At 40.5% G+C, this 26,994-nt stretch overlaps 1 protein-coding gene across 3 annotated transcripts; it reads left to right on the plus strand.

The window, feature by feature from the left end:
* The first annotated feature begins 756 nt into the window (after positions 1-756).
* SDHAF4 (succinate dehydrogenase complex assembly factor 4) lies at positions 757-25,364 on the plus strand. Of its 3 annotated transcripts, none has more exons than XM_029224231.1 (4): positions 757-843; positions 11,737-11,886; positions 22,469-22,599; positions 23,007-25,364. In XM_029224231.1, the coding sequence occupies exons 1-3, from the start codon at positions 780-782 to the stop codon at positions 22,576-22,578; spliced, it is 324 nt and encodes a 107-aa protein (XP_029080064.1). In that variant the 5' UTR covers positions 757-779; the 3' UTR covers positions 22,579-22,599; positions 23,007-25,364. The 3 variants fall into 3 exon arrangements, with proteins under 3 accessions (XP_029080064.1, XP_029080063.1, XP_029080062.1); XM_029224230.1 differs by having other exon boundaries at positions 23,011-25,364; XM_029224229.1 differs by lacking the exon at positions 23,007-25,364 and having other exon boundaries at positions 22,469-22,890.
* The last annotated feature ends 1,630 nt before the right edge of the window (positions 25,365-26,994 follow it).

Consider the following 26,994-nt stretch of genomic DNA (forward strand, 5'->3'; position numbering starts at 1 on the left):
AAGGAGTCCTTATCTAGGGGAACCAGATGACTCCGGTTCGTGATGAGAAACTCAAATTATATAGCCACCTGATATTACTCGGTCAGACATCACCAGGGCCCAAGAGCTGGCCAAGAACTTTCCTAAAAAAGGAAGGAATGAAGGAAGAAAAAAAAAAAAAAAACCCGAAGGACTCCGGTGTGATTCTGTGTAGACTTTCCACAGGTCCCATGAAGCCTCCTGACCTGCCACACGTGTTCCGAACACGGCAGGAGCCGCTGGAACCGGAGGGCGGATGCGCAGCTCTCCTTCCCAGCAGCTGGACCAGATGAGAGCCTTCTGCTCTGCGCTGCACCCAAACGTCATCTTCCAGGCCACCTGGTCAGTGGGTCAGAGTTCGCTGAACAAGCAGAAATGTAAAAAAATAAAGACGGAGAACTGAGGGGAAAGAAGCCTATTGCACAGGCAAAAGAGTAGAAGGTGCCCACTATTTGTGGACTGGAGCAGCGAGCTTCCAAGAGACCTTCGCCTCAAATTGAGAGGAACAAACGGAAGCATTCCCTCATCCAACTTCAGCCATGATTTGAGGTTTTCATCAACACGAGGTTCAGGGTAGTTTGGGTTGTTCTTCATGATAAGGCCGAGCCGCTCCACTTTTTCCTGCGTACAGCCAGGTGCGGGAGCGCGGGTTTCCGGCGCTGGCTACGGAGGCCCCGCCCGCCCCGCGGAGGCCCCGCCCGCCCTCCCGCGGGGCGTGCCGGGAAGACGCGGCTGTTGCGGACGCGGCGGGAGCTGGCGTCATGGTTGTGCTGGGTTTCACCTCGTTGCTTGGCCACATCCCGGCCACAGCGTGGAGAGCGGCAAGTAAGGCGCACGGTCCCGCGGGCGGGGTCGCGAAGGCACGGATGCCGCGAGAAACGCGTTCGGCGGGGCAGCGGCGTGTCGCGGGCTCGGGGGCCCCGGGCCTGCCGAGCCTTCGTGTCCTGCACGGCCACCGCGCTCGTCCCCGGCAGGTCCTTCCCGCCCGAGCTCAGGGCGGGACCGGAGCTGGACAGTCGCTGGGCCCCGCTGTCCGGACGCCTCCTTCCCGGCGGCCACCGCGATGGCCACGAAGCGGGCGGGCGTCCTGAGTCCTGGGGGGTTCGCAGGGCGCGCGGCATCTGGTGCGCGTGGAGAGTGTGGAAAAGCGGGCCCTGCGGCAGTGGACTCATCATTTGCTTATTTAGTTTATTTACAGCGAAAAAGATCTCTGGCAGTCTACAGCACTAGAAGTGGAAAAGTGCAGAATTTTGGAAAAGTGGGCCGAAGGCTAATAAGTATAATAAAAATTAGGTGAAGCCAGGAATTATTCTTGAGAAAGTATGCATGCTTTTAGTAAAAACCAATCTTGTAAAACCCATTTTTGCTGGAAAATTTTCTCAAAATATTACAGCCTTAACCCACAGAGTATGCTAAGCCTAGTTTTAATTTAGGACACGCTGGAAAAATGGTGTTAAGTTGAAGACAATTCCGCCCCTCCTCCTGATGGGCCCCAGATTCCTATAAAGTTTGTTTTCCTTTCTGTAATCATCTCTCCCCAGACAGACTACCTGTTAAGTTGTAAAAATTTTAAATGATCCAGGAATGAATAATATATAAAGTAAAAGTCCCATAATGTTCAAACCTCGAGGTAATAACTGTGTGAAGCTCCGTTGTGTGTTCATTCAATATCCCTTTTTCACTAGTGTTCAAAACTTAAGAATGAAGTGTTTCATACCAAAAATTTACATAACACATGTGAGTTGTGAAGCAAAGCCGACATTTATGAATCCATTCTCCAGTTTAAGAAATAGAATATTTCCATTGCCAAGCGGCTACCTGCTACCTGCTTCCTGATGCAGTTGTGTAACTGTAAGCTTTTGATCTTTACAGAAAGGGCTTCATGCCATTTGTATTTATTTTACTTGCTGTTTTCACCTGACTGGTTTGAGATTCATCCATGTTGATATGTGATGCTGTAATTATTCATTGAGTTATGAGAGTGTATCATACGTTTTTCCTTTCCCCTTCTCAGTGGACATTGTGTAACTCTAGAAGCACCAGGATTGACTGCTACACATCTTGTGTACACTGTAGGTGTACTTGCACAAGGGGTTGAATTCCTGGAATATGTGGCATAGGCCTGTTCAGTTTTACAATATGATGGCAAGCTGTAAAGGCATTTTCCATTCCTACTGGCTACTTATACTTCTACCAGCAGTATTAGAGTTCCTGTTGCCCCACATACTTGCCAACATTGGATAGCATCAGAAAATTTAATTTTTGTCTGCCTATAGGGTGTTGAAACGGTATTTCATTACAATTTTGCGTTTCTCTGATTAGAGAAGTTAAACATCTTTTCGAAAGTTTTTCGCTTTTTTTGATGAAATATCTCTTCATTTTCTTATTGGGTTGTCTTTCTTATTTATATTCTTTACATGTATTTGACCACTATACCTTTTTTACTTATGTAAATGGCAAATAGCTCTGTTTGAGGGCGGAGGGAATGAAAAGTGCTTACTGAACTGAGAAGTCATCTTGAGACTGAAAAACACGGCAGGCAGGTTCATACAATCGGTGAATCAGTTTATCATAGGGTAACTTACCTGTAAAGGCTGAGAGCAGGCGGACAACCGTCAGGAAAAATTAACAGCCGCCCTCCAAACCGCCAAGGGGGCCATTGGGGCAGTTTTATAGTTGACCTAGACTATGGAGGTATGTGCTTGGAAACAGGAAGTGCGTTCCTAAGATTTATGAGTAGGTAACTGGTCTTGTGGGTGCCCGGAATATGTCAGCGAAGATTTTCCTCATTGTTTGGGGACTGACAGAGTATAGAGGCCACCTGATCCGAATGATTATTGAACAATGTCGATTAACTGCTAAGCCCTTGACAACAGAGAGTGATTGACTTCACAGGACAGTCCTGGGTAGGGTCAGCAGAAAGCCTGTATGGGCCCAAGATGGCCTCACTTATGCTAACGGCCATACAAGCTCAAGCTCAGTTTGTGGACTGCTTTTGTTACTCTTATGGTGTCTTTTTCTAAAACATTATCTTCAGCAGTAGACAGAATAAAATAATGGATCTGATCGTACAGTCACACAGATTCAAAGGAAAGGTGTCTTTTGATAAACAGGTATTCGTAATTTTATTATAATCTTGTCTTGATCCTTTTGTTTATTGTCTGTGCTTTGTGGTCTTTCTTAAAGCCTTCCCTACTCTAAGGTCGTAGAGATATTCTGTATTTTCTCCTCAAAGGTCTATTGTTCGGCTTTTTATATTTAAGCCTTTATGCTACCAGGAATTGATTTTCATGTATGGTGTGAGGCAGGAAACCAATTTCACTTTCTTCCCATGTCAGTAACCAGTTGTCCCAGGTCCATATATTGGACCTTCCCCCCCGATGTAACGCCCCTGTCATGAATCAAGTTTACATATGCATATGCACGCGGGTTTATTTCTAGGCTCTCTTCAGTTCCATTGATCTATTTGTCTGTTCCTGTGATGTAACACCTATCTTAATGACCATGCCTTTGTAACAGCTCTTGATATTTAGTAGAATAAGTCCTTTCATCTTGTTTTTCAGAAGTGTCTTGGCTATTCTTGGATATCTGCTTTCCATATAAAATTCTTAAAAAAAAAAGTTCCTGTTGGGGTTTGGTTACAACTGCTCGATATTTTTTAAGATTATCACTTTCTGATTGCTGCTTATGTATAGAAACACAGTTGACTTATTTATTGATTTTGTGTCCAGTAACCTGGCTAAATTACTTTATTAATTTAAATAATTTATTTGCAGATTTTGGTGGGGCGGTGCTAGGTAGACACAAATATTGCCTGCAAATAATGAAAATCTAGTTCTCCCTTTCTAATCTTTATATCTTTTTCTTTTCTCTTGTTTCTCTGTCCTTGCTCAGATTTCCAGTACCATGTTGCGTAAAAGTGGTGATAGGCGTACTTGTTCATAATTGTAAAGGAAATATGTTCATATTTCATCATGTAATATTAGCTGTAGGTGTGCCCTTTATTAGGTTAATGAAGTCCCTTGCCATTTCTAGAAGGATTTGGGGGGTTTTTTGTTTATGTAGTTGTCTGTTTTTTAAGACAGAATAAATCTTGAAATTTACTAATTCATTTTTCTTCATCTTGTTTGTTAATTCACTTTTCTCCTTTAATATGGTGGGTTGGTGAATTATAAATTTTTCTAGTGCTGAATCACTCTTGCATTTCTAGAAAATATTCAGATTGATCAGGTTGATTATATTATTAATTTAGTGTTGGGTTTGGTATGCTAATATTTTGTTTAGAAGTTGGCCTGTAATTTTCCTGTCTTGGAATTTCCTTTTCTGGTTTTGAAATTAAAGTTATTCTAGCCTCTTACAATGAATTCAAGAGTCTTCTCATCCTTTTCTCTTCTATATTAGATTTTTTTTTTTTTTAAGATTGAAATACTCTGTTCCTTGAGTGTCTGCTACAGATTGCCTACAAAACTGTCTAGACCTGCCCTTTTCTTTGAGGGAAGATTTTAAATTATTGGTTATTTTTGTAATGATTATTGTGGTATTTACCAGATTTTCTCTTCTAAAGTCAGTTTTGATAAGTTAAATTTTTTGAGAAAATTGTTCATTTTGTATACTTTAAATATATAGGCATAAAGTTACTGGTTTGGGGTTTTTAAAAAACTTTTGTTCTATGTAGCTATGTACTCCTCTTTTACTCATATTATATATTTTACCTTCTCTTGGTTTTTTTGGGTGTTTTTGTTTTTGTTATTGTCGTTTTCATATTAGCTTTACCAAAGGCTTCACAGTAGTTTTAGTCTTTTAAGAGAACCAACTTTTGGTTTTGTTGATCCTCTTAGTTTTATGTCTTTTATTTATGTTATTATTTTCTTCTCTTACTGTTTTTATTTTCTTTCCATTTTCTGTGGGTTCCCCTTTTTTTTTAGAAGATGTGGAAATGGTGCATCTCACATGTCTTAGCTCAGGCTGCAATAACAAAGTACCATAGACTGGGCGGCTTAAACATCAAACATTTGTTTTTCACAGATCTGGAGGCTGGAAAGTCCAAGATCAAGGTGCCAGCACATCTGGTCTCTGGTGTGAGCCTGCTTTCTGGTTCACAGATGGCTGTCTTCTTGTTGTATCCTCATGTGGCAGATAGCAGAAGGACCCTGCAAGCTCTCATAGCCTTTCTTATAAGGGCACTAATCCACTATGAGGGCTGCACCCTCTTGATCTACTTGCCTTCCAAAGGCCCCACCTCCTAATATCATCACATCAGGGGTTAGAATTTCAGCGTATGAATGTGGGGGGGGGGTTGGGCACAAACCTTCCATCCATAACATTGGTCCTTTTTTTTTTTTTGAACCATGGTAATGGTTCTCTTCATATAAACAGCATATGGCTAGATTTTGGTGAGTTTTTATTTTGAAGTCCAACAGCATACCTTTTAACTGGAGAGTTCAGTCCATTTACAATTATAGTTACTGATAAAATTGGCTTTATTTCTACCATCTTATTTTTCACACCTTCTATTTGTCATACTTTGAATTCAGTGTTTGCTTTTTTCATTTGTTTCCTCTGCTGGAAAAACAGGGAAAAAATGAAGATACACACTGCTTTGGAAGATACACACTGCTTTTTATTGGTTATCCTTGAAATCTAAATGCATGCTTAAGGAAGTTGAAAGTTAATTAATATCTTTATTCTCCTCCTAAACAGAACAAAGCTTAAAAATGCTTTGAATTCACTCACCCTCCACTTCTGTTGTTCAGCCTTTTAGGGGTGTGTGTGTGTGTGTGTGTGTGTGTGTTTGTTGTGTGTATGTTAGGTGGAATTGTGTAGTAACACAAATCAATACTGTTATTGCACTTTTATGCAGTCAACATATAAAACTTTTATCTTCTATTTTATCTCACACTTTACTTTTTTGATCACTTTCTTTTTATAAATTTATTTTCTTTGTGATGAGAAAGCTTAGGATTTACTCTTCTAACAACTTTTTAAATTTTTATTTATTTATTTATTTTTGCTGCGTTGGGTCTTCGTTGCTGCGTGCGGGCTTTCTCTAGTTGCATCGAGCGGGGGCTTCTCTTCAGTGTGGTGCCTGGGCTTCTCATTGCTGTGGCTCCTCTTGTTGCAGAGCATGGACTCTAGGTGCGTGGGCTCTAGAGTGCAGGCTCAGTAGTTGTGGCGCACGGGCTTAGTTACTCTGTGGCATGTGGGATCTTCCCAGACCAGAGCTCAAACCTGTGTCCCCTGCATTGGCAGGTGGATTCTCAACCACTGCACCACCAGGGAAGTCCTTGGATCAGTTTCTTAAAGTACATTGTTTAGAAGTTCCCTTTGGTGACAGTCTTGTGATAAAGTTCTGTGTTTTTTTTTAATATATATTTTATTTTTAATCTGAAAATATGGTTTTATTTCTCTCCTGTTCTTGAAAGTAGTTTCAATGGCTGCATCATTTTCTCACAGCTCTATCTCTTCTGGCTTTCATTATAGCTAATGGGAAGTCATCTGTCTAATTTTTATTCCTTTACTAGTAATATGTCTTTGACCTGACTGCTTTTTTAGATCTTCCTTTAATATTGGGTTCTTCATTTTACTTTGTGTCCACGTGTTTTTTTGCTTTTCTTTTTAATATAATTTTATTTATTTTTTATACAGCAGGTTCTTATTAGTTATCTATTTTATACATATTAGTGTATATATGTCAATCCCAATCTCCTGATTCATACCACCACCACCACCACCCCCGCCGCTTCTCCCCCTTGGTGTCCATACGTTTGTTCTCTACATCTGTGTCTCTATTTCTGCCCTGCAAACCAGTTGATCTGTACCATTTTCCTAGGTTCCACATATATGCATTAATGTACGATATTTGTTTTTCTCTTTCCGACTTACTTCACTCTGTATGACAGTCTTTAGATCCATCCATGTCTCTACAAATGACCCAATTTCATTCCCTTTTATGCCTGAGTAATATTCCATTGTATATATGTACCACATGTTCTTTATCCATTCATCTGTCGATGGGCATATAGGTTGCTTCCGTTAACTGGCTATCGTAAATAGTGCTGCAGTGAACATTGCGGTACGTGTGTCTTTTTGAATTATGGTTTTCTCTGGGTATATGCCCAGAAGTGGGATTGCTGGATCATATGGTAATTCTATTTTTAGTTTTTTAAGGAACCTCCATACTCTTCTCCATGGTGGCTGTATCAATTTACATTCCCACCAACAGTGCAAGAGGGTTCCCTTTTCTCCACACCCTCTCCAGCATTTGTTGTTTGTAGATTTTCTGATGATGCCCATTCTAACTGGTGTGAGGTGATATCTCATTGTAGTTTTGATTTGCATTTCTCTAATAATTAGTGATGTTGAGCAGCTTTTCATGTGCTTCTTGGCCATCTGTACATCTTCTTTGGAGAAATGTCTGTTTAGGTCTTCTGCCCATTTTTTCATTGCGTTGTTTGTTTCTTTAATATTGAACTGCATGAGCTGTTTATATATTTTGGAGATTAATCCTTTGTCCGTTGATTCATTTGCAAATATTTTCTCCCATTCTGAGGGTTGTCTTTTCATCTTGTTTGTAGTTTCCTTTGCTTTGCAAAAGCTTTTAAGTTTCATTAGGTCCAATTTGTTTATTTTTATTTTTATTTCCATTACTCTAGGAGGTGGATCAAAAAGATCTTACTGTGAATTATGTCAAAGAGTGTTCTTCCTATGTTTTCCTCTAAGAGTTTTATAGTGTCTCGCCTTATATTTAGGTCTTTAATCCATTTTGAGTTTATTTTTGTGTATGGTATTGAGAAGTGTTCTAATTTCATGCCTTTATATTTGGCTGTCCAGTTTTCCCAGCACCACTATTGAAGAGACTGTCTTTTCTTCATTGTATATCCTTGCCTCCTTTGTTGACCATAGGTGCGTAGGTTTATCTCTGGGCTTTCTGTCCTGTTCCATTGATCTATATTTCTGTTTTTGTGCTAGTACCATATTGTCTTGATTACTGTAACTTTGTAGTATAGTCTGAAGTCAGGGAGTCTGATTCCTCCAGCTCTGGTTTTTTTCCCTCAAGACTGCTTTGGCTATTGGGGGTCTTTTGTGTCTCCAGACAAATTTTAAGAGTTTTTGTTCCAGTTCTGTAAAAACTGCCACTGGTAGTTTGATAGGGATTGCATTGAATCTGTAGATTGCTTTGGGCGGTATAGTCATTTTCACAATATTGATTCTTTCAATCCAAGAACATGGCGTATCTCTCCATCTGTTTGTGTCATCTTTGATTTCTTTCATCAGTGTCTTACAGTTTTCTGAGTACAGGTCATTTACCTCCTTAGGTAGGTTTATTCCTAGGTATTTTATTCTTTTTGTTGCAGTGGTGAATGGGATTGTTTCCTTAATTTCTCTTTCTGATCTTTCGTTCTTAGTGTATAGGAATGCAAGAGATTTCTGTGCATTAAATTTGTATCCTGCAACTTTACCAAATTCATTGATTAGCTCTAGTAGTTTTCTGGTGGCATTTTTAGGATTCTCTATATATAGTATCATGTCATCTGCAAACAGTGACAGTGTTACTTCTTCTTTTCCAATTTGTATTCCATTTATTTCTTTTTCTTCTCTGATTGCCGTGGCTAGGACTTCCAAAACTATGTTGAATAATAGTGGCAAGCATGGACATCCGTGAGATTTGGGACCTAGAATGTCTTTCAGTTTTGCATGGTTTATATTCACCAACATTTTCAATATAATATTTTTCTAAATAGTCAACCACAAAAAACGAAGAACAGATTATTATATGAAATATATTAGTACAATCAGAAACTCATATTTCTGTTACCCATATAATTTCTTTTTTAAAAAAATAAATTTATTTATTTTTATTTTTGGCTGTGTTGGGTCTTCGTTGCTGCACGCAGAGCTTTCTCTACTTGCTGTGAGCGGGGGCTGCTGTTTGTTGCGGTGCACAGGCTTCTCATTGTGGTGGCTTCTTTTGTTGCAGAGCACAGGCTCTAGGCGTTTGGGCTTCAGTAGTTGAGGCATGCAGGCTCAGTAGTTGTGCCTCGCGGGCTCTAGAGCACAGGCTCAGTAGTTGTGGTGCATGGGCTTAGTTGCTCCACGGCATGTGGGATCTTCCTGGTCCCGTGCTCAAACCCATGCCCCCTACATTGGCAGGCGGATTCTTAACCACTGCACCACCAGGGAAGCCCCCATATAGTTTCTTAATAAAAATAAATGCAGCTTTACAAGATATTTTTTTGCAGGTTTTTCTCTTTTGATTTTTAGTGCATGCTTAACTAAGTATTATTTTGAGGACATAATTAAAGGTAAAATATGCCCTTAAATATTGAAGTGGAAGTTTGAAGGCAAAATGGTCTGTAGTCTAACTCAATAAATACATTAAAATTTTAGGTAAGTGTTTTTATTTTAATATGTATAGAAATTTTTATTGATTCACAGATTCTTCTCAGCCATTTAGTGTCATAAATGTGAAGTATTTTATGTAAGTGAGTATTCAGATGGGAGAAGTCTATATTAATTCTGTAAGTCGTTGTAGTTTTCTTAATACATTCAGTTGTATATTTATTTTCTTAATCCTTGAATTTTGTTGGCTGAAGACTAATTTGCATTACAGTTGGACATTCAGACAATCAACAATGTTGCTAGACACTGAGATATATGCAGTGGACGTGCAAATTAACAGCCTGATGTACTATTTTGAAATTGTTAATGCAGTTTGTATGTAATGTTAACTTTATGTAATCTTACAAACATGTCAATGTAAATTCCAAATTGGCTGTGGAGGGTGTATATATATATATATATACATGGAGACATATATACATACAAATACTTGTGCATATATATTTGCATGTGTGTATATATATATATATAATTTTTTAAAGCGGGGTAGGGTGATGTAGTCATTGTTGGAATATGAATAAAATACATGTAGTGAAAGAAAATCCTAACTACATGTAATGCTATCAGGAGCTTCCAGATAATTCTGTAATAACAATAATAGATACAGTCTGTCACTGTGCTAAGTGCTTTGCCTGAATTGTCCAGTTTAACCTATTTAGTAAGCTCATGAGGTAGATACTGTTATATTCAATTTAGAGGGGAAGAAATGGATTTAGAAAGGGTAAATAACTTGATAAAGGTCAAACAACTAGTAAGTATTTGTTTTAGTTTCTTATTGCTGGTGTAACAAATTACCACAAACTTAGTGGCTTAAAAATCCTTACAGTTCCAGAGGTGAGAAGTCTGAAATGGGTCCCTCTGTGCTGAAACCAAGGTGTTAGGGTTGTGTTTCTTCTGGGTGCTCTAGGGGAGAATCTGTTTCCTCCCTTTTCCATCTTCCAGAGGCTGCCCAAGTTCCTGGACTTGGTGGCCCTTTCCTCCATCTTTAGAGCCAGCAACATCATCAAGTCTCTCTCTCACTGCCACCTCTCTGGTTCTCTCTTCCAGTTCTCTCTTCCCCTTTTAAGAACCCCTGTGATGACAGTGGACCCACCCAGGTAATCCTGGACAGTCTACCTAGCTCAGGGTCATCTGATGAGCAACTTCAGTTCCATCTCTTACCTGATTCTCCTTCACCATGTGACCTAGCCTGCACATAGTTTCCAGATATTAGGTTCTCACCCTCTTTGGGGGCCATTACTGTGCCTGCCACAGTGGTGTGACCAGAACTGGTACCCACCTCTGTCTGCCTCTAAAGCTCTTCCTTCAGGAAGTTGAAGACCCCAACCCTGAGGTCATTTTTCAGAGTGGTTTTGCCCTTACTGAACATTATCTCAACAAGGGTTGGATAACTTTCATAATACTGAAAGCTTACCTTTCTCATTGTAACCTAGAAAGTGAGCTCATTTATAAATTGCAGGTGCCCAATACAGTTTAAGATGTTTAATTGGCGGAAAAAGAGGGGCATGATTAGGATTTAAATATAAGAATACTAAATACAGTGCCTTGTGACTTACAGAGATTTAAATAGTAAATATTGTCATTGAAAAGTTCCTACTACTTAGTTACTCTTAATGATCTGATTCCTGGTATTTTTGGCATTGCTTCAGACAGGAATCCATATTTTATTTTATTTTATTTTATTAATGTTTTAAAAATAAATTTATTTTATTATTTATTTTTTGCCTTGTTGAGTCTTCATTGCTGTGCACAGGCTTTCTCTAGTTGCGGTGAGCGAGTGCTACTCTTTGTTACGGCGTGTGGACTTCATGGTGGTGTCTCGTTGCGGAGCACAGGCTCTAGGCGCGCAGGCCTCAGTAGTTGTGGTGCGTGGGCTCAGTAGTTGTGGAGCATGGTCTCTAGAGTGCAGGCTCAGTAGTTGTGGCACATGGGCTTAGTTGCTCTGCGGCATGTGGTATCTTCCTGGACCAGGGCTCGAACCTGTGTCCCCTGCATTGGCAGGCGGATTCTTAACAACTGTGCCACCAGGGAAGTCCCAGGAATCCGCATTTTATATCTGTTTTTGCAATTTTGATAATGGTTAACTAACTCATTTCAAAGCTCTTCTTTTCAAACTGATAGCATTGGTTGCCTCCAAGGAAAGGAACTGGCCATCTCAAAGATGGGGGCAGAGGGAAGGGTTGTCACTGTGTGTCCTTCTGTACTTTATAATTTTGATAACTGTGAATGTATAAGCTTAACACAAGTAAGTAAAAGTGTTACATTTTGAAGTAGAATAAATGAACAGCTCCTATTTTTTCACTGTCTTCACTCTGCTAGGATCACCCATTCTGTGTCATTCTTTGAGGAAAATAAGTTCTCAAGGAGAAAAATCCAAACCCATCAAACAACCCCTTAAGAAGCCAAAGTTACCAGAAGGTCGTTTTGATGCACCAGAAGATTCCAATTTAGAGAAAGAACCACTGACAAGTGAGTAGAGTAAACCTCCTCTCTTAATTTTTGGTCTCAAAGAAAGTGTTTCTGTCATTGAGAAGCAAATGAAAGGAAGGAAGCATGTTATTGTTTATAATTCTTCATTGACAATAATAAAGAATATTTCAACAATGAATAAAATTACCATACAGTAAGTCCTCTATATACAAACGAGTTCTGTTCCGAGAGCACATTCGTAAGTCCAATTTGTTCGTAAGTCCAATTTGTTCGTAAGTCCAACAGAGTTAGCCTTGGTACCCAACTAACACGATCGGCTATATAGTACTGTACTGTAATAGGTTTATAATACTTTTCACACAAATAATACATAAAAAACAAAGAAAACCTTTTTAATCTTACAGTACAGTCCCTTGAAAAGTACAGTAGTGCAATACAACAGCTGGCACAGAGGGGCTGGCATCGAGGGAACAGGCAAGAAGACTTACTGACTGGAGGAGGGAGAGGAGGTAGGAGATGGTAGAGCTGAGGGATTGTCAGCAATAGGAGACAGAGGGCAAGCTGCACTTTCACTCACCCCTGATGTTGATGGAATGCACGTTCATATCTTTGAAAGTTTGCGACATGAAGGTTCGTATGTAGGGGACTTACTGAATTGACTGTCAGTATGTATGGGTTAAAAAAAAGATTTCCAGGTCCCTGGCAGTGATTGATTATGTTTGATTAATTTATTTATTACACCCCATTATTCGCATGGCAAAATAGATGAATTAAGATGCAAATAACAGAAACTTACTTGAACAGACTTAAGCAGAAGGTAGGGTATGCTGTTATTAAGGTAGAGGCAACAAGTGAGGCTCCCTAGGGCAGTAATGCTGCTGGGCCTTAGAAGAAGACTGGGACCTCAGGACTAAACACTGTATGGAAACCAGAGTGTTCTTCCTTCTCTTGTCTTTGGTACCTACTCTTCATTGTTTTCTGTCTCCATACTCCCTTCTGAGTCCACTGGGCAGAAAGTAACTGCTCCTAGCAGCTACTCAGTTCAAGAGAACAACAAGACTGAAAATACAATTTCTTAGTCCTGATTTCAGATTCCTTAAGAAGAGAGCTCCTTGGCCTTCCTTGGATCAGATGTCCACAGCTAAATCAACCAGTGGCCAGTGGCCTGGGTCATAGGTGAAAATGTGGTTGTTCTCACTGTAACTACATGGCTGGGGAAAGAGAAGGGGATGTTTTGGAGAATAAAGAGGTTTTTGGGCGGGAGAAGGGATGATAGACTAAACATTATTTTGTATTCAGTATATATAAAATTTGTTTCATGTCTTAAAGCTTTTTTTTTTTTTTAAGTACTACTTTATTTTCATGCTATATCCTTTTGTACCTTTGAATTGTGGAAAATGTGCAGATATTAGCTATTCAAAAAATAGCATTTCATACAGCATAAATGTAAACATACCACTTTGAAACTTTGGCAAGGCTGCCCTGCTTGTCTGGTTTTTCCAGTCTCATGAGTGCTAACCCATCTATGAAGTGAAGCATCCTAGGCAAGAAGATACCAGTAGAGGATACAGGGACCTGTGTCTGGAATTCTTCCTAGAATATAAAAGCGTTGGGGGTTTGCTCATTCATTAAATATTTCAGATTATAGCACTCTACCAAGTCCAATCTCATAACCAGATCAACCAGCCAAGGTGATGGAGGCTTTTAAAAAGTTGCCATTAATCTAGAGGTAAAATTTTTCTTCAAAGGTTTTAGCTAAGCGTAAAAATCTGAGAGGAAATATTTCCTTAAAATGTCTCACACAAAAGCAGCAGTCTCATAAATAAACACTCACATATATGCTTAATTGATTTTTGACATGGTTGCCAATACCATTCAATGGCGAAAAGGACAGTCTTTTCAATAAGTGGTGCTGAGAAAACAGGATATCCACATGTAAAAGAATGAAATTGGACCCCTTACCTTACACCATATTCAAAAACTAATTCTAAATATGTCAAAGACCTGAACTTAAGAGGGAAGACTGTAAAACTCTTAGAAGAAAATTGGGCAGACTCTTCATGTCCCTGGATTTGACAATGATTTCATGCATATGACACCAAAAGCACAAGCAACAAATGTAAAAATAGGTAAATAAGACATCAACAAAATTAAGAAATTTTGTTCATATTAGAACATTATCAAGAAAGTGAGAAAAATAACCTGCAGAATGGGTGAAAATATTTGTAAATCATATATTTGAAAAGAATTAATATCCAGAATAAAGAACTCCTACAATTCAACAACAACGAAAAGAACCCAATTCAAAAATGGGCAAAGGGGCTTCCCTGGTGGCGCAGCGGTTGAGAGTCCACCTGCCAATGCAGGGGACACAGGTTCATGCCCTGGTCCGGGAAGATCCCACATGCTGTGGAGCGGCTGGGCCGGTGAGCCATGGCCGCTGAGCCTGCGCGTCTAGAGCCTGTGCTCCGCAACGGGAGAGGCCACAGCAGTGAGAGGCCCGCGTATTGCAAAGAAAAAAACAACAAAAACAATATCTACATATGGAACAATTTCACTGGAAACTAGCAGAAAGACCCTGGTACAATCAAGACTGTAAAAAAATATCCACACATAATTGGGTAGGAAGGGAAGAAAAGTGATCAGGTCAGGACCTGTGCCCCTGGGAGAGGACTCAGAAGAAAATGGAGACTCCATGGTGGAGACCCACCATGGGCAGTGAGTGCTGAGAACCACAGATTGGGTGCCCTAGTCCTGGCGTCCTCCACAGGGGAGACGAGCCCCCTTGGCCGGTTGGAGGGCAACTGGGACTCCCAGGAGGGCAGAGGGACCTGGACTCCGCTTGTGAGGAGGGTGCACTCAGGCTTGGCCCAAAGGCAGGGCAGAGAGAGGTCTGCTCCAGCAGCTGCCAAGTCCTGCGGCTGCCTCATCATGCACCCCAGCCCCAAGCCAAGCCAACTCTCTGGTCCCACTCATTCCATTCTGGGGCAGCCACTACCAGGAAGAAGACTCAGCCGTGGGACACAGCGGTGACCCAGTCCCAGGGTGGAGCCTGGGAGGGGTAGCGGCAGCCATTGTCGGCACTTACTCAAGTGGCACAGCAGAAGCAGCCCAGACCTCTGACAGCAGCTGGCCTGCCACAGCTCACTCCTGGTACACGCCGAGAGTCCACACGGGCCCCCCGCAGCTCTGCAGTGTGGCTCCACAGCCAGATGGAGGTGACAGGGGCTGGGGGCAGTGATCAGGTGAGAGGGTCAAAGTGGACTTGTACCGAGGCTGCATCTGAGTGGAGCATGGGAAACAAATATGTGCACCTGAACAGGCAGTGAAGCAGAGACAGCTCAGACCTCTGTCTGAGGCTGACATGAGCGGAGAGCCCACACAGGCCCCACTCACTTCAGCACTTCCTGCTCTGGGGCAAGGAGAGAGGAAAAGACCCACTTAATGGGAACAGAGCCAGCTCATGCCTGACCCTCAGGGCTTCTGCTCCAGCAACCTGGGATCAGACCCCACCCCTGATAGGACAGTGACAGCCACCTAGCAGAGGGGAAGTCCTGCCCCACACCTGGCTCCAGCTCTAGCCCCTCCACCAGCAGGCCCGCCTCCTACCAAGGAGATAGCTGTCAGCACACCCTGAGGAAAGACATGATTTGCGTCCATGTCAAATTCAGTTCTCCCACAAAAGGCATTGGGCACACGCAGTCGGTATAGGGACACTCCTACATAAGAACACTCCTTCGAGGTAACTGTCACCTAAATTCACAGAGGCAGGAAAAGTTAAGCAAAATGAAAAGGCAGAGGAACTCCTCTCAATTGAAAGAGCAGTAGAAAACCCCTGAAAAAACTACTAATGAAACAGTTGACTAGATAAAGAATTCAAAGCATTGGTTATAAGAGTGTTAACTGAATTAGGGGGAAGAATACATCTACACAGCAATGTTTTTAACAAGGAACTAGAAAATATAAAAAAAGACCCAATCAGAAATGAAGAATTCAATAGTTGAAGTAAAAAACACACTAGAAGGAATGAATAACCGGCTAAGTGACACAGAAGAACGCATAAGTGATCTGGAAGATAGAATAATGCACATCACCCATCAGAACAGCAAAAAGAAAGGCAGGGTTTTTTTTGGTTTTTTTTTGTTTTTTTGCAGTACGTGGGCCTCTCACTGCTGTGGCCTCTCCCATTGCGGAGCACAGGCTCTGGACGCACAGGCTCAGTGGCCATGGCTCACCGGCCCAGCCGTTCCGCAGCATGTGGGATCTTCCCAGACCGGGGCACGAACCCATGTCCCCTGCATCGGCAGGCGGACTCTCAACCACTGCGCCACCAGGGAAGCCCAAGAAAGGCAGTTTTAAAAAATGAAAACAGTCTAAGAGATCTCTGGGATAACATATAAGGAGCCCAGAAGGAGGAGAGAGAGAGAGAGAAGGGAATTGAAATTGTATTTGAGGAAATTGTGACTGAAAACTTCCACAATCTGAAGAAAGAAACAGATATCGAGGTACAGGAAGAGGGTCCAAACAAGATGAACCCAAACAGATGCACACCAAGACATATCATAATTAAAATGGCAAAAGTTCGAATTCTGAAGGCAGCAAGAGAAAAACAGTGTCATACACAAGGAAGTCCCTATAAGTCTGTCACCTGATTTCTCTGCAGAAACTTTACAGGCCAGAAGGGAGCAGCACGATATATTCAGAGTCCCGAAAGGGAAAACCTGCAACCTAGGGTACTCTATTCAGCAAGATTATCATTAAAATAGAAGGAGTGATAAAGGGCGTCTCAGATAAGCAGAAGGTAAGAGTTCATCAATACTAAACTTACCTTAAAAGAAATGTTGAAGGGACTTCTCTGAGTGGAAAAGTAAGCTGTAGGAAAGGGGAATCCTGATAGGAAAGGCAAATATATAGTAAGGACGGAGGATCAACCACTTAAATAAGCCCGTACAAAGATTAAAAACAAAAAATTGTAAAAGCATTTGGTTAACTGTTGCCTGCAGTGACCTGGGACATAGACCCCACATACCTAATGAACTTGTAGCTGTAAGGGAAGGGCTGGAAAACAGAACCTTAATATCTGTTGGTTGTTACTGACTGTTTGGCAAGGAATTAAAAAGAAAGAGATGAACTTAAAAAAAATTGTAGAAGCAACTGTAACTACAATAAACAGTTAAGAGATAAACATGAAGATATAAAATATGACATCAAAAACATAAAATGTAGGGGAGAGGCGTAAAAACTGTAGATCTTTTCAAATGCATCTGAACTTAAATGACTATCAGTTCAAACCAAGTAGATATAGTTACAGGTCAACATATATGAATCCCATGGTAATCACAAATCAAAACTACAGTAGATAAAACTAAAAAGAATACAAGCATACTACTAAAGAAAATCATCAAACCACAAGAGAAGAAACGAAAAGAAGAAATGAACAAAGAAATAGAAAAACAACTAGGAAACATAAAATGGCATTAACTACATACCTATCAGAAATTAAATGTCAAAGGACTAAATAATCAAATCAAAAGACATAGGGTGATGAGGCCCTTCTATTTGCTGCCTACAAGAGACTCACTTCAGAACCAAAGACACAGACAAAGTGAGGGGATGGAAAAAGTTATTTCATGCAAACAGAAATGACAAGAAAGTGGGGGTAGCAATACTCATATCAGATAAAGTAGACTTTAAACAAAGACTGTAACAAAAGACAGAGAAGGGCATTATATAATGGTAAAGCGATCAATACAAGAAGAGGATGTTATCATTAACATAAATACTTGAAACAGGAGCACCTAAATATATAAAGCAAATACTAACAGACAAAAAGGGAGAAATTCACAATAATAGTAGGGCACTTTAACACCACACTTACATTAATGCGCAAATCATCCAGACAGAAAATCAATAAGGCAACACTGGTCTTAAATGACACAATAGACCTCTTGGACTTAACAGATTTATACAGAACATTATATCCAAAAACAACAGAATACACATTATATTCAAGTGCACATGGAACATTCTCCAGGATAGATCACATGCTAGGCCATAAAACAAGTCTCAAAAAATGTGAGAAGATAGAAATTATATCAAACATTTTTTCCGACCGTAGCAGTATAAAACTAGAAATCAATTACAAAAAGAAAAATGGGAAAAGAACAAATACTTAGAGACTAAAACAACATGCTACTAAAAAACCAATGGGTGAATGAAGAAATCAAAGAGGAAATCAGAAAATACCTCAAGACCAAAGAAAATGGAAATTCAACACTCCAAAACCTATAGGGTGCAGCAAAAGTAGTTCTAAGAAGGAAGTTTATAGCAGTACAGGCCTTTCTCAAGAAAGAAGAAAAATCTCAAGTAAGCAACCTAACCTGCCACTTAAAAGAATTAGAAAAAGAAGAACAAAGCCCAAAGTCAGCAATAGGAAGGGGATAAAGATCAGAGGGGAAATAAAATAGCGATCAACAAAACAATAGAAAAGATCAATAAAACGAAGAGCTGGTTTTTTTATAAGATGAACAAAATTGGTAAACATTTAGCAAGGATCACCAAGAAGAAAAGAGAGAAGACCCAAATAAAATAAGAAATGAAAGAGGAGAAGGAACAGCAAAAACCACAGATACAAAAAATCATAAGAGAACACTACTAACAGTTATATGTCAATGAATTGGACAACCTAGAGAAAATGGATAAATTTCTAGAAACATACAACCTGTCAAGACTGAATCAAAAAGAAATAGACAACTTGATCAGACTGATCACTAGTAGTAAAGTTGAATCTGTAATTTAAATACTCCCAGCAAACAAAAGTCCAGGACCAGACAGCTTCAAAGGAGAATTCTACCAAACATATAAAGAAGAGCTAATACCTAACCACCTCAAACTATTCCAAAAAATTGAAGAGGACGGAACACTCTCAAATTCATTCTACAAGGCCACCAATAATTACCCTGATACCAAAACCACACAAAGACACTACAAAAAAAGAAAATTACAGGTCAATATCAATGAATATAGATTCTAAAATCCTCAGCAGAATATTAGCAAACTGAATCCAAAAATATATTAAAAGGATTGTATATGATGATCAATTTGGATTTATTCCAGGGACACAAAGATTGTTCAGTATTTGCAAATCAATTAATGTGATACACCACATTAACAAAGGGAAGGATAAAAACCAACTGATCATCTCAATAGATGCAGAAAAACCATTTGACAAAATTCATTATCCATTCATTATAAAATTCTCACTGAAGTGGGTATAGAGGGAACATATCTCAACGTAATAAAGGCTATTTATGACAAATCCACAGCTAACATCATATTCAGCAGTAAAAGTTGAAAGCCTTTCTTCTAACTCAGGAACAAGACAGGGATGCCCACTCTTTGCCCCTTCTATTTAACATAGTATTGGAAGTTCTAGCCACAGCAATCAGACGAGGAAGATAAATAGGTATGCAAATGTAAAGGGAAGAAGTAAAACTGTCATTATTTGCAGATCCATGATACTACATATAGAAAACCCTAATGTCTCCACCAGAAAACTATTAGCACTAATAAATGAATTCTGTAAAATTGCAGAATACAAGATTAATATACAGAAATATGTTTCCTTTACATACACTAATAATGAACTATCAGAAAGATAAAGTGAAAAAAAAATCCCCATTAAAATCACACCAAAAAGAATACAATACCTAGGAATAAACTTAAAGGTGAAAGACCCGTACTCTGAAAACTATGAAACAATGATAAAGGAAATTTATAAAAGAAATGGAAGGATATCCTGTGCTCTTGGATTGGAAGAATTAATATTGTTAAAATGGCCATACTACCCAAAGCAATCTCCAGATTAAATGCAATCCCTATCAAAATACTCATGACATTTTTCACAGAACTAGAACAAATAAGCCTAACATTCATATAGAACCACAGAAGGCCCCAAATTGCCAAAACAATCTGGAGGAAAAAGAACAAATCTGGAGGTGTCAAGCGCCCAGACTTCAGACTATACTACAAAGCTACAGTAATCAAAACAGCATGGTACCAGCACAAAAACATACACATAGATTAATGGAACACAATAGAGATCCCAGAAGTAAACCCATGAACCTTTGGTCAATTAATCTACAACAAAGGAGGTAAGAATATACAATGGAAGAAGACAATCTCTTCAGTAAGTTGTGCTGGGAAAACTGGACAGCTACATGTAAAAGAATGAGATTAGAACATTTCCTCACACCATATACAAAAATAAACTCAATGGACTAAATATCTAAATGTAAGACCTGAAGCCATAAAACTCATAGAAGAGAACATAGGCAGAACACTCTTTGACATAAATTGTAGCAATATTTTTTTGGATCTGTCTCCTAAGGCAAAAGAAATAAACAGATGGGACCTAATTAAACTTAAAAACTTTTGCACAGCTAAGGAACCGTGGACAAAATGAAAAGACAACCTGTGAATGAGAGAAAATGTTTGCAAACGATATGACCAACACAGGGTTAATATCCAAAATATATAAACAGCTCATACAACTCAATATAAAAAAACAGTCCAATCCAAAAATGGGCAGAAGACCTGAATAGACATTTTTCCAAAGAAGACATACACATGGCCAACAGGCACATGAAAAAATGCTCAACATCACTAATTATTAGAGAATTTCAAATCAAAACTACAGTGGGGTACCACCTCACACTGGTCAGAATGGCCATCATCAAAAAGTCAACAAATAATAAATGCTAGAGAGGGTGTGGATAAAAGGGAACCCTCTTTACACTGTTGGTGAGAATGTAAATTGGTGCATCCAATATGGAAAACATGGAGGTTCCTCAGAAAACTGAAAATAGAACTACCATATGACCCAGCAATTCCACTACTATGTACATATCCAAAGAAAATGAAAACACTAATTTGAAGAGATACGTGCACCCCAGCGTTCATAGCAGCATTATTTACAATAGCCAAGATATGGAAGCAACTTAAGCGACCAACAGATGAATGGATAAAGAAGATACACACAGGGCTTCCCTGGTGGCGCAGTCGTTGAGAGTCCACCTGCTGATGCAGGGGACACGGGTTCGTGCCCCAGTCTGGGAAGATCCCACATGCCGCGGAGTGGCTAGGCCCGTGAGCCGTGGCCTCTGAGCCTGCATGTCTGGAGCCTGTGCTCTGCAATGGGAGAGGCCACAGCGGTGAGAGGCCTGCATACCGCAAAAAAAAAAAAAAAAGAAGATACACACACACACACACACACACACACACACACACACACAATGGAATATTACTCGGCCATTAAAAAGAATGAAATTTGCAACAGTGTGGATGGACCTCGAGAATATTATGCTTAGTGAAAAAATCAGAGAAAGACAAATACTCTATCACTTACATGTGGAACCTAAAAAATAAACAGTGTATATAGCAAAACAGTAACAGACTCACAGCATAGAAAACTAACTAGTGGTTCCCAGTGGGGAGAGGCAAGGGGGGGCCAAGATAGGGGTATGGGATTAAGAGGTACAAACTACTGTGTATAGATTGGATAAGCAACAATGATATATAGCACAGGGAATTATTGCCTTTATCTTGTAATACCTTTTCCTGGAGTATAATCTGTAAAACTAACTGAATCACTGTGCTGTACACCTGAAACTAATACAATATTGTAAATCACCTATAGGTCAAAGAAAATGAATGAGTGATTAGACATTGTTTAAGAATTGGGATTCTTTCAAATAGCTTGTTCCTCTCCTGATCTTCCTGTGTACAGATCAGTACAGTGTATGTACTGAGAGCAAGACTGCAGCCAGAATGTGTGAATTCAAACTCAGTTTCATCACTTAGTCTCGTCTTCCTCATCTATAAAATGGAAACAATAATTGTTCCTGTCCCAAAGGATTATTATGAGGGTTAAATGAATTAATATGTATAAAGTCCTCAGAATTGGGCCTGACTCAAAACGGAAAATCCTATTATGAACATACACTGTTAACAATAATAACAGTTGTTATGCCCATAAATGGCACTTTCCGGGAACCAGTTGCTGAAGCCAAAACTGTATGATGAGGAAAATTAATACTCATAGCTAAAATTATTTGAGCATTCTTATGTAGCTGGCACTGCGCTAGACCTTTTACATGCATTTCTTTTTTTATTTCTCAAGATAGTAAGGCAGGTGTGATGGTTGTACCCACTTCACTGTTAAGAAAAATAAGGCATTGAATCAAAGTAATCTTCAAAGTAATCTTGTTTCAAAACCTTCCAAACCCTGTGGATTTGTACTCTGTATTCTCTGCACCCCTTTCCTTCTGTTCTAACCCAGCCACTCCTCAGATGAGGGCCTGAGAGTCCTCTGAGAATTCTAAGTCACTAATGCAGGAAATAAAGTAGATTGGATATGAAGATTGGGTGCTAAAGTGATTTCTCAAACTGGGGAGAGGAACCACTCTCTGGGGAGAGTTTGTTTAAGGACTGCATAGTAGTAGCCTCATCAGTAGCATGCAGCCTGTTAACTGTCAGCTCTGCAGCCTTGTCTGCAGAATTGACCATGATGCTTTTCCCGTCTCCATTGACTGCTTTTTTTTGCATCTCTGTCTTTCTTCAGAATTTCCAGATGATGTTAATCCTGTTACCAAAGAAAGAGGTGGACCCAGGGGCCCAGAACCTACCCGATATGGAGATTGGGAACGAAAAGGACGCTGTATTGATTTTTAAGCCACATATTCGTTAACTTCAGTATCTTTTTCTGATTGTGTACATCTGAATTAACTTATTTTTGATTATTTTCTTTCTGTATATCCTTTAAGTCATCTAATTTCTATAATGTGTTTAAAAATATATATGATAGCTTTGGAAGAAAATATGCTGTTATAAATCAGGAAAGAGGAAGTATTAGCACATTAATTTTAATTTAAATGTATTAGGATATTTAAGTGATGATTAGAGCTGCAAACTTTTATTTCATCATGTTTCAGTTTCAGTTTATCAGTTGCTTATCAGATACAAATGTAAGTAAAACAACTTTTTTTTAAAATGATTTTATTGCCATGTGCTAGGTAATAGTGACTTTATAAATGTGAGTTAAGTAATGCATTATAGTTCGGTAAGGCCACAGTAACAGCAGCAAATCTTTAACTCTGGAGCCAGATCACTTGGGTTCAGATCCCAGCTCCACTACTTACTAGCTTATGTGACCTTGGGTAAGTTATTTAACTTCTCTGTGCTTCAGTATCCTTATGTGTAAATTGGAGATAATCGTAGTTCCACCTCGTAGGACAGTTGAGAAGATTAAATGAGTGAATACATGTAAACCACCGGGAGCAGTGCACACTAGAAGAGCTGAAAGTAGTTGCCTCTGGAGGCGAGTTGGGTGGACAGGGACTGCGGTTTCTCATTAGACGCTTTTTCTCTCTTAAAATAAATGAATATGTTAGGTACTATTTTAAGAATTTATACAAGTTCATTGGGGAAATTTAGAAAACAGTATAAAGAAGAAAACAAGAATTGTCTATAAAACCTCTACACCTGCTTACCCTTTGACGTATTGTCCTTCAATAATCTAAGTAAGTATACATGTTTTGTATATCTGTTATCCTAACAATTTCGTAGTGAAAATGATGTTTCACTATTTGAATCTTCACTTTCTTAATCACAAGTGATGTTAAACACTCTTCTCTCTGTTTATCAGCCTTTTGTGTCTTCTGTTAATTGCTTTTTCTTATCTTTTGCTCATTTTCTGTTGGATGTTGGTCTTTTGTTATCAATTTGTATGAGACTTTTGCTTTTCACTTGTGCTTATTTATGTTGAAATTTTTCTTATTTTTGTGGCGTCAGTTTTTTTTATCTTTGTGTAACTTGGTCTCTGTGACCTTAATGTACTAATATCCCTTCACAAGTTCCTTGGTGGTTCCTGTCCATGATGAAGTCTTAAGTTCTGTGTCCTTCCTGTTCTGAACCTTTACATCTGTTCAGGCCCCTCCTTCCCAGTCAAGCCCCACTACTCACAGCCTCTTAGATGTGTTGGTAGATAAACGTGCCTTCTGCCTGAAATGCCCTCTTCTTTACTTTCTGCCTAGAAAACACCTATCAAGCTATACCTCACTTCCTTGACTATCTTTTCTGTGTCATTTCCACATTCAACTATTACAGACATACTAGCTTGTTTTAGAATTAATTTTCAATTCTGCATCCTCCATTAGTCCATGGGCTTCCCTATCTGCCTTATATTCCTGATTTATTTCATTCAGTTTTGTACCCCCAATTGCAGCATGGTGCTGAGCATTTAATAAACACTCAACAAACGTAGCCTCAGTTTTGAATCATCCAGCAGAACTCCACAATGGCCCCCGAGATTCCCTCTCCCTGGTGTGCATGTGAATACGATGAGATAGTCCTTCCCTTGATTAAGTTACATTATATGGCAACGATGATGGAATAGTCATTCTGGGGCTCAAGTTACCTATGTAAGAATCCACTGTAGCCAACTGGAGGAAGGTTCTCCTGCTGGATTTGAAGAAGTAAGATGCTCTGTTGTGAAAGTGCCATGGACTAGCTCTTGAAGGCAGCTTTCAGGAGCTGAAAGCTCCCCTGCTGACAGCCAACAAGAAAACAAGGACCTCGGTCTTCTTACAGCCACAAGCCTCTGAAGTCTGCAAACCACATGAATGGGATTGGAAGCGGATTCTGAGCCCCAGATGAGATCCCAGCTCCAGCCGACACTTTGATTTCAGCCTGGTGAGACCCTGAACAGAGGACCCAACTACCCAGACTCCGGACCCAAGGAAGCTGTGAATAATGTTTGTTGCTTTAAGCCACTGGGTTTGCAGTAATGTCTTGTGCAGCAACAGGAACCTGTTACAGTATTCGAGCTGCTATTACTAGGGCATTGGCCTTGAATCTCAGGAGCAGTGACTAGGCTGGTTTAAGACCTGCAGTTTGATGAACTGGATCCTTGTCTTCATTATTTGTATACAAAATTCCTCTCAGACCTGCTTTGCCAAACCGTTGCCCTGTCTTTCTTAGGAGAAACGAAGCCCTACTACCTTGCAGGCATTCTTCCCAGTGCCACCTCCCTAGTGATCAACAACTAAGTTGAGTTCCTGCTCGCAGGTTCCCTCTTGCCATGTTCTGTCTGCACATGATACCACTCCTGCTACTCTATGGCGAGTCTCTTTCCCTGTGGGACCGCATGTGTGTGAACTACACCTATTTACTGTGACATTTTTGTGTGCAGTGTCAAGCCTGCTGGACTGACCTTCCTTCAACACCTGCAGCCTGGTCTCATTCAGTGCCCAGAAGCTGGGATTGTTTCCTTCTCACAATGTCCCCTGTAATAAGTTTCCTGGCCCGGTATTCTAGAATTGGGCCAGCTGGGTCCGTCAGGCGAGACAAAATAATCCTAAATCAACCTTAAACTGTTATAAGAATGCCCCAAATTCTTTTAGGAATTTATTTATAAAAGAGTAATGCATTTTTCTTTAAACCACCCAAAATACTAAAAGATTTGGAATCTTCTGAGGTTTCTAATTTTTTTTTGTGGTGGGGGGTTGTTTGTTTGTTTTTTCGGTACGCGCACGGGCCTCTCACTGTTGTGGCCTCTCCCGTTGCGGAGCACAGGCTCCGGACGCGCAGGCTCAGCGGTCATGGCTCACGGGCCCAGCCGCTCCGCGGCATGTGGGATCTTCCTAGACCGGGGTACGAACCCGCGTCCCCTGCATCGGCAGGCGGACTCTCAACCGCTGCGCCACCAGGGAAGCCCGGTTTCTAATGTTGATAAGAGACAAGTAGCAATAAGTTCCCCTTGGGTTGCAGGGGCATGGGATTAGAAAAGGTAGGCAGCGGTTAAGGAAGACGAAGCGGGGCAGGTCTAGCCAGGGTGCAGCCCAAGGGGAGACAGGAGGGCTGGGAGGCTTTAACCCAGAAACAAGCTTGGTCACAAAACGTCTGAGACCGGTCCTGGTTTTAGCGTAATTTTTATAAGGATGTAAGCTGAGCCACAGGCATTGCCCTCATGTCCTGCACATGAACCAAGAACTTCAGGCTACGTAAGGCTGACCCCACGTACTTTTTAGAACCATTAAATTCACTTAAACTGCCCACATTATTTACATTTAAACTTTATTGAGGAAATCTAAAGAGAATTACTAGAAATGGGGATCGGCTTCAGCAAGTGCCAAAATAACAGAACAAAACTCTTTACCACGTTCAGATACTTTGCAAAATTTATACGAGTAATTAAAATGTAAAAGGGAAGAAGAGTTTCAGACAAGAATAACGTTGACATTTTCAGACGCGCTGCCGAAGCGAAGCTCCTCACTTGGCACCGAGCAGGCTGGCTTGCATGATCGGCAGTGAGGGGTGAGCTGCTGAGGACGGCCTGCCAGGCCCCCCCGCCCCACCTGCCAGGCCCCTCCGCTGCAGGCCCGCAGGCAGGCCTTGTCTCCACTCGGGTCGGGTCACCGAAAAGATGCTTTGGCGTGAAATGTCATAGCTGTTTCAGTCATTGAAATGCGAGATAGTTCCCGCTTTTCTTCACAGTGGACACACTAGATAAATCTTTCCGGGCACACTCAGAAGCAGTTCAAGACCTACATATCATGGTTTAATTTAAGCCCTCTCCTGAAATTTGCTTTTCCCCGGTCTTTCCCCACTACACTCTCCGATACTCCTCACATTCGAGTCACTCCCGAAGGCCCCCACGGTCCTTACTGGTCACAGTTGAAGGTATTAAGGGGCGAGTTAGCATGTGTAGCTCATTAGAAGGTGTTAATTATTTTTAAAAATTTATTTATTTGGGGGCTGTGTTGGGTCTTTGTTGCTGCGCGCGGGCTTCTCATTGTGGTGGCTTCTCTTGTTGCGGAGCACGGGCTCTAGGCACAGGGGCTGCAGTAGTTGTGGCTCGTGGGCTCTAGAGCGCAGGCTTAGTAGCTGTGGTGCATGGGCTTAGTGGCTCCGCGGCATGTGGGATCTTCCCGGACCAGGGCTCGAACCCATGTTCCCTTCATTGGCAGGCGGATTCTTAACCACTGCAACACCAGGGAAGTCTCGGTGTTACTTACTTTTCATGCATTCATTGCTACTGGGTATTAAGCAGTCCCCTGTGGAAAGTGACCAGACATGTCATCTTTGTTA

Source organism: Monodon monoceros, unplaced genomic scaffold (assembly GCF_005190385.1).
Source record: "Monodon monoceros isolate NGI ecotype Baffin Bay Population unplaced genomic scaffold, NGI_Narwhal_1 Super_Scaffold_15, whole genome shotgun sequence".
Taxonomy (NCBI): domain Eukaryota; kingdom Metazoa; phylum Chordata; class Mammalia; order Artiodactyla; family Monodontidae; genus Monodon; species Monodon monoceros.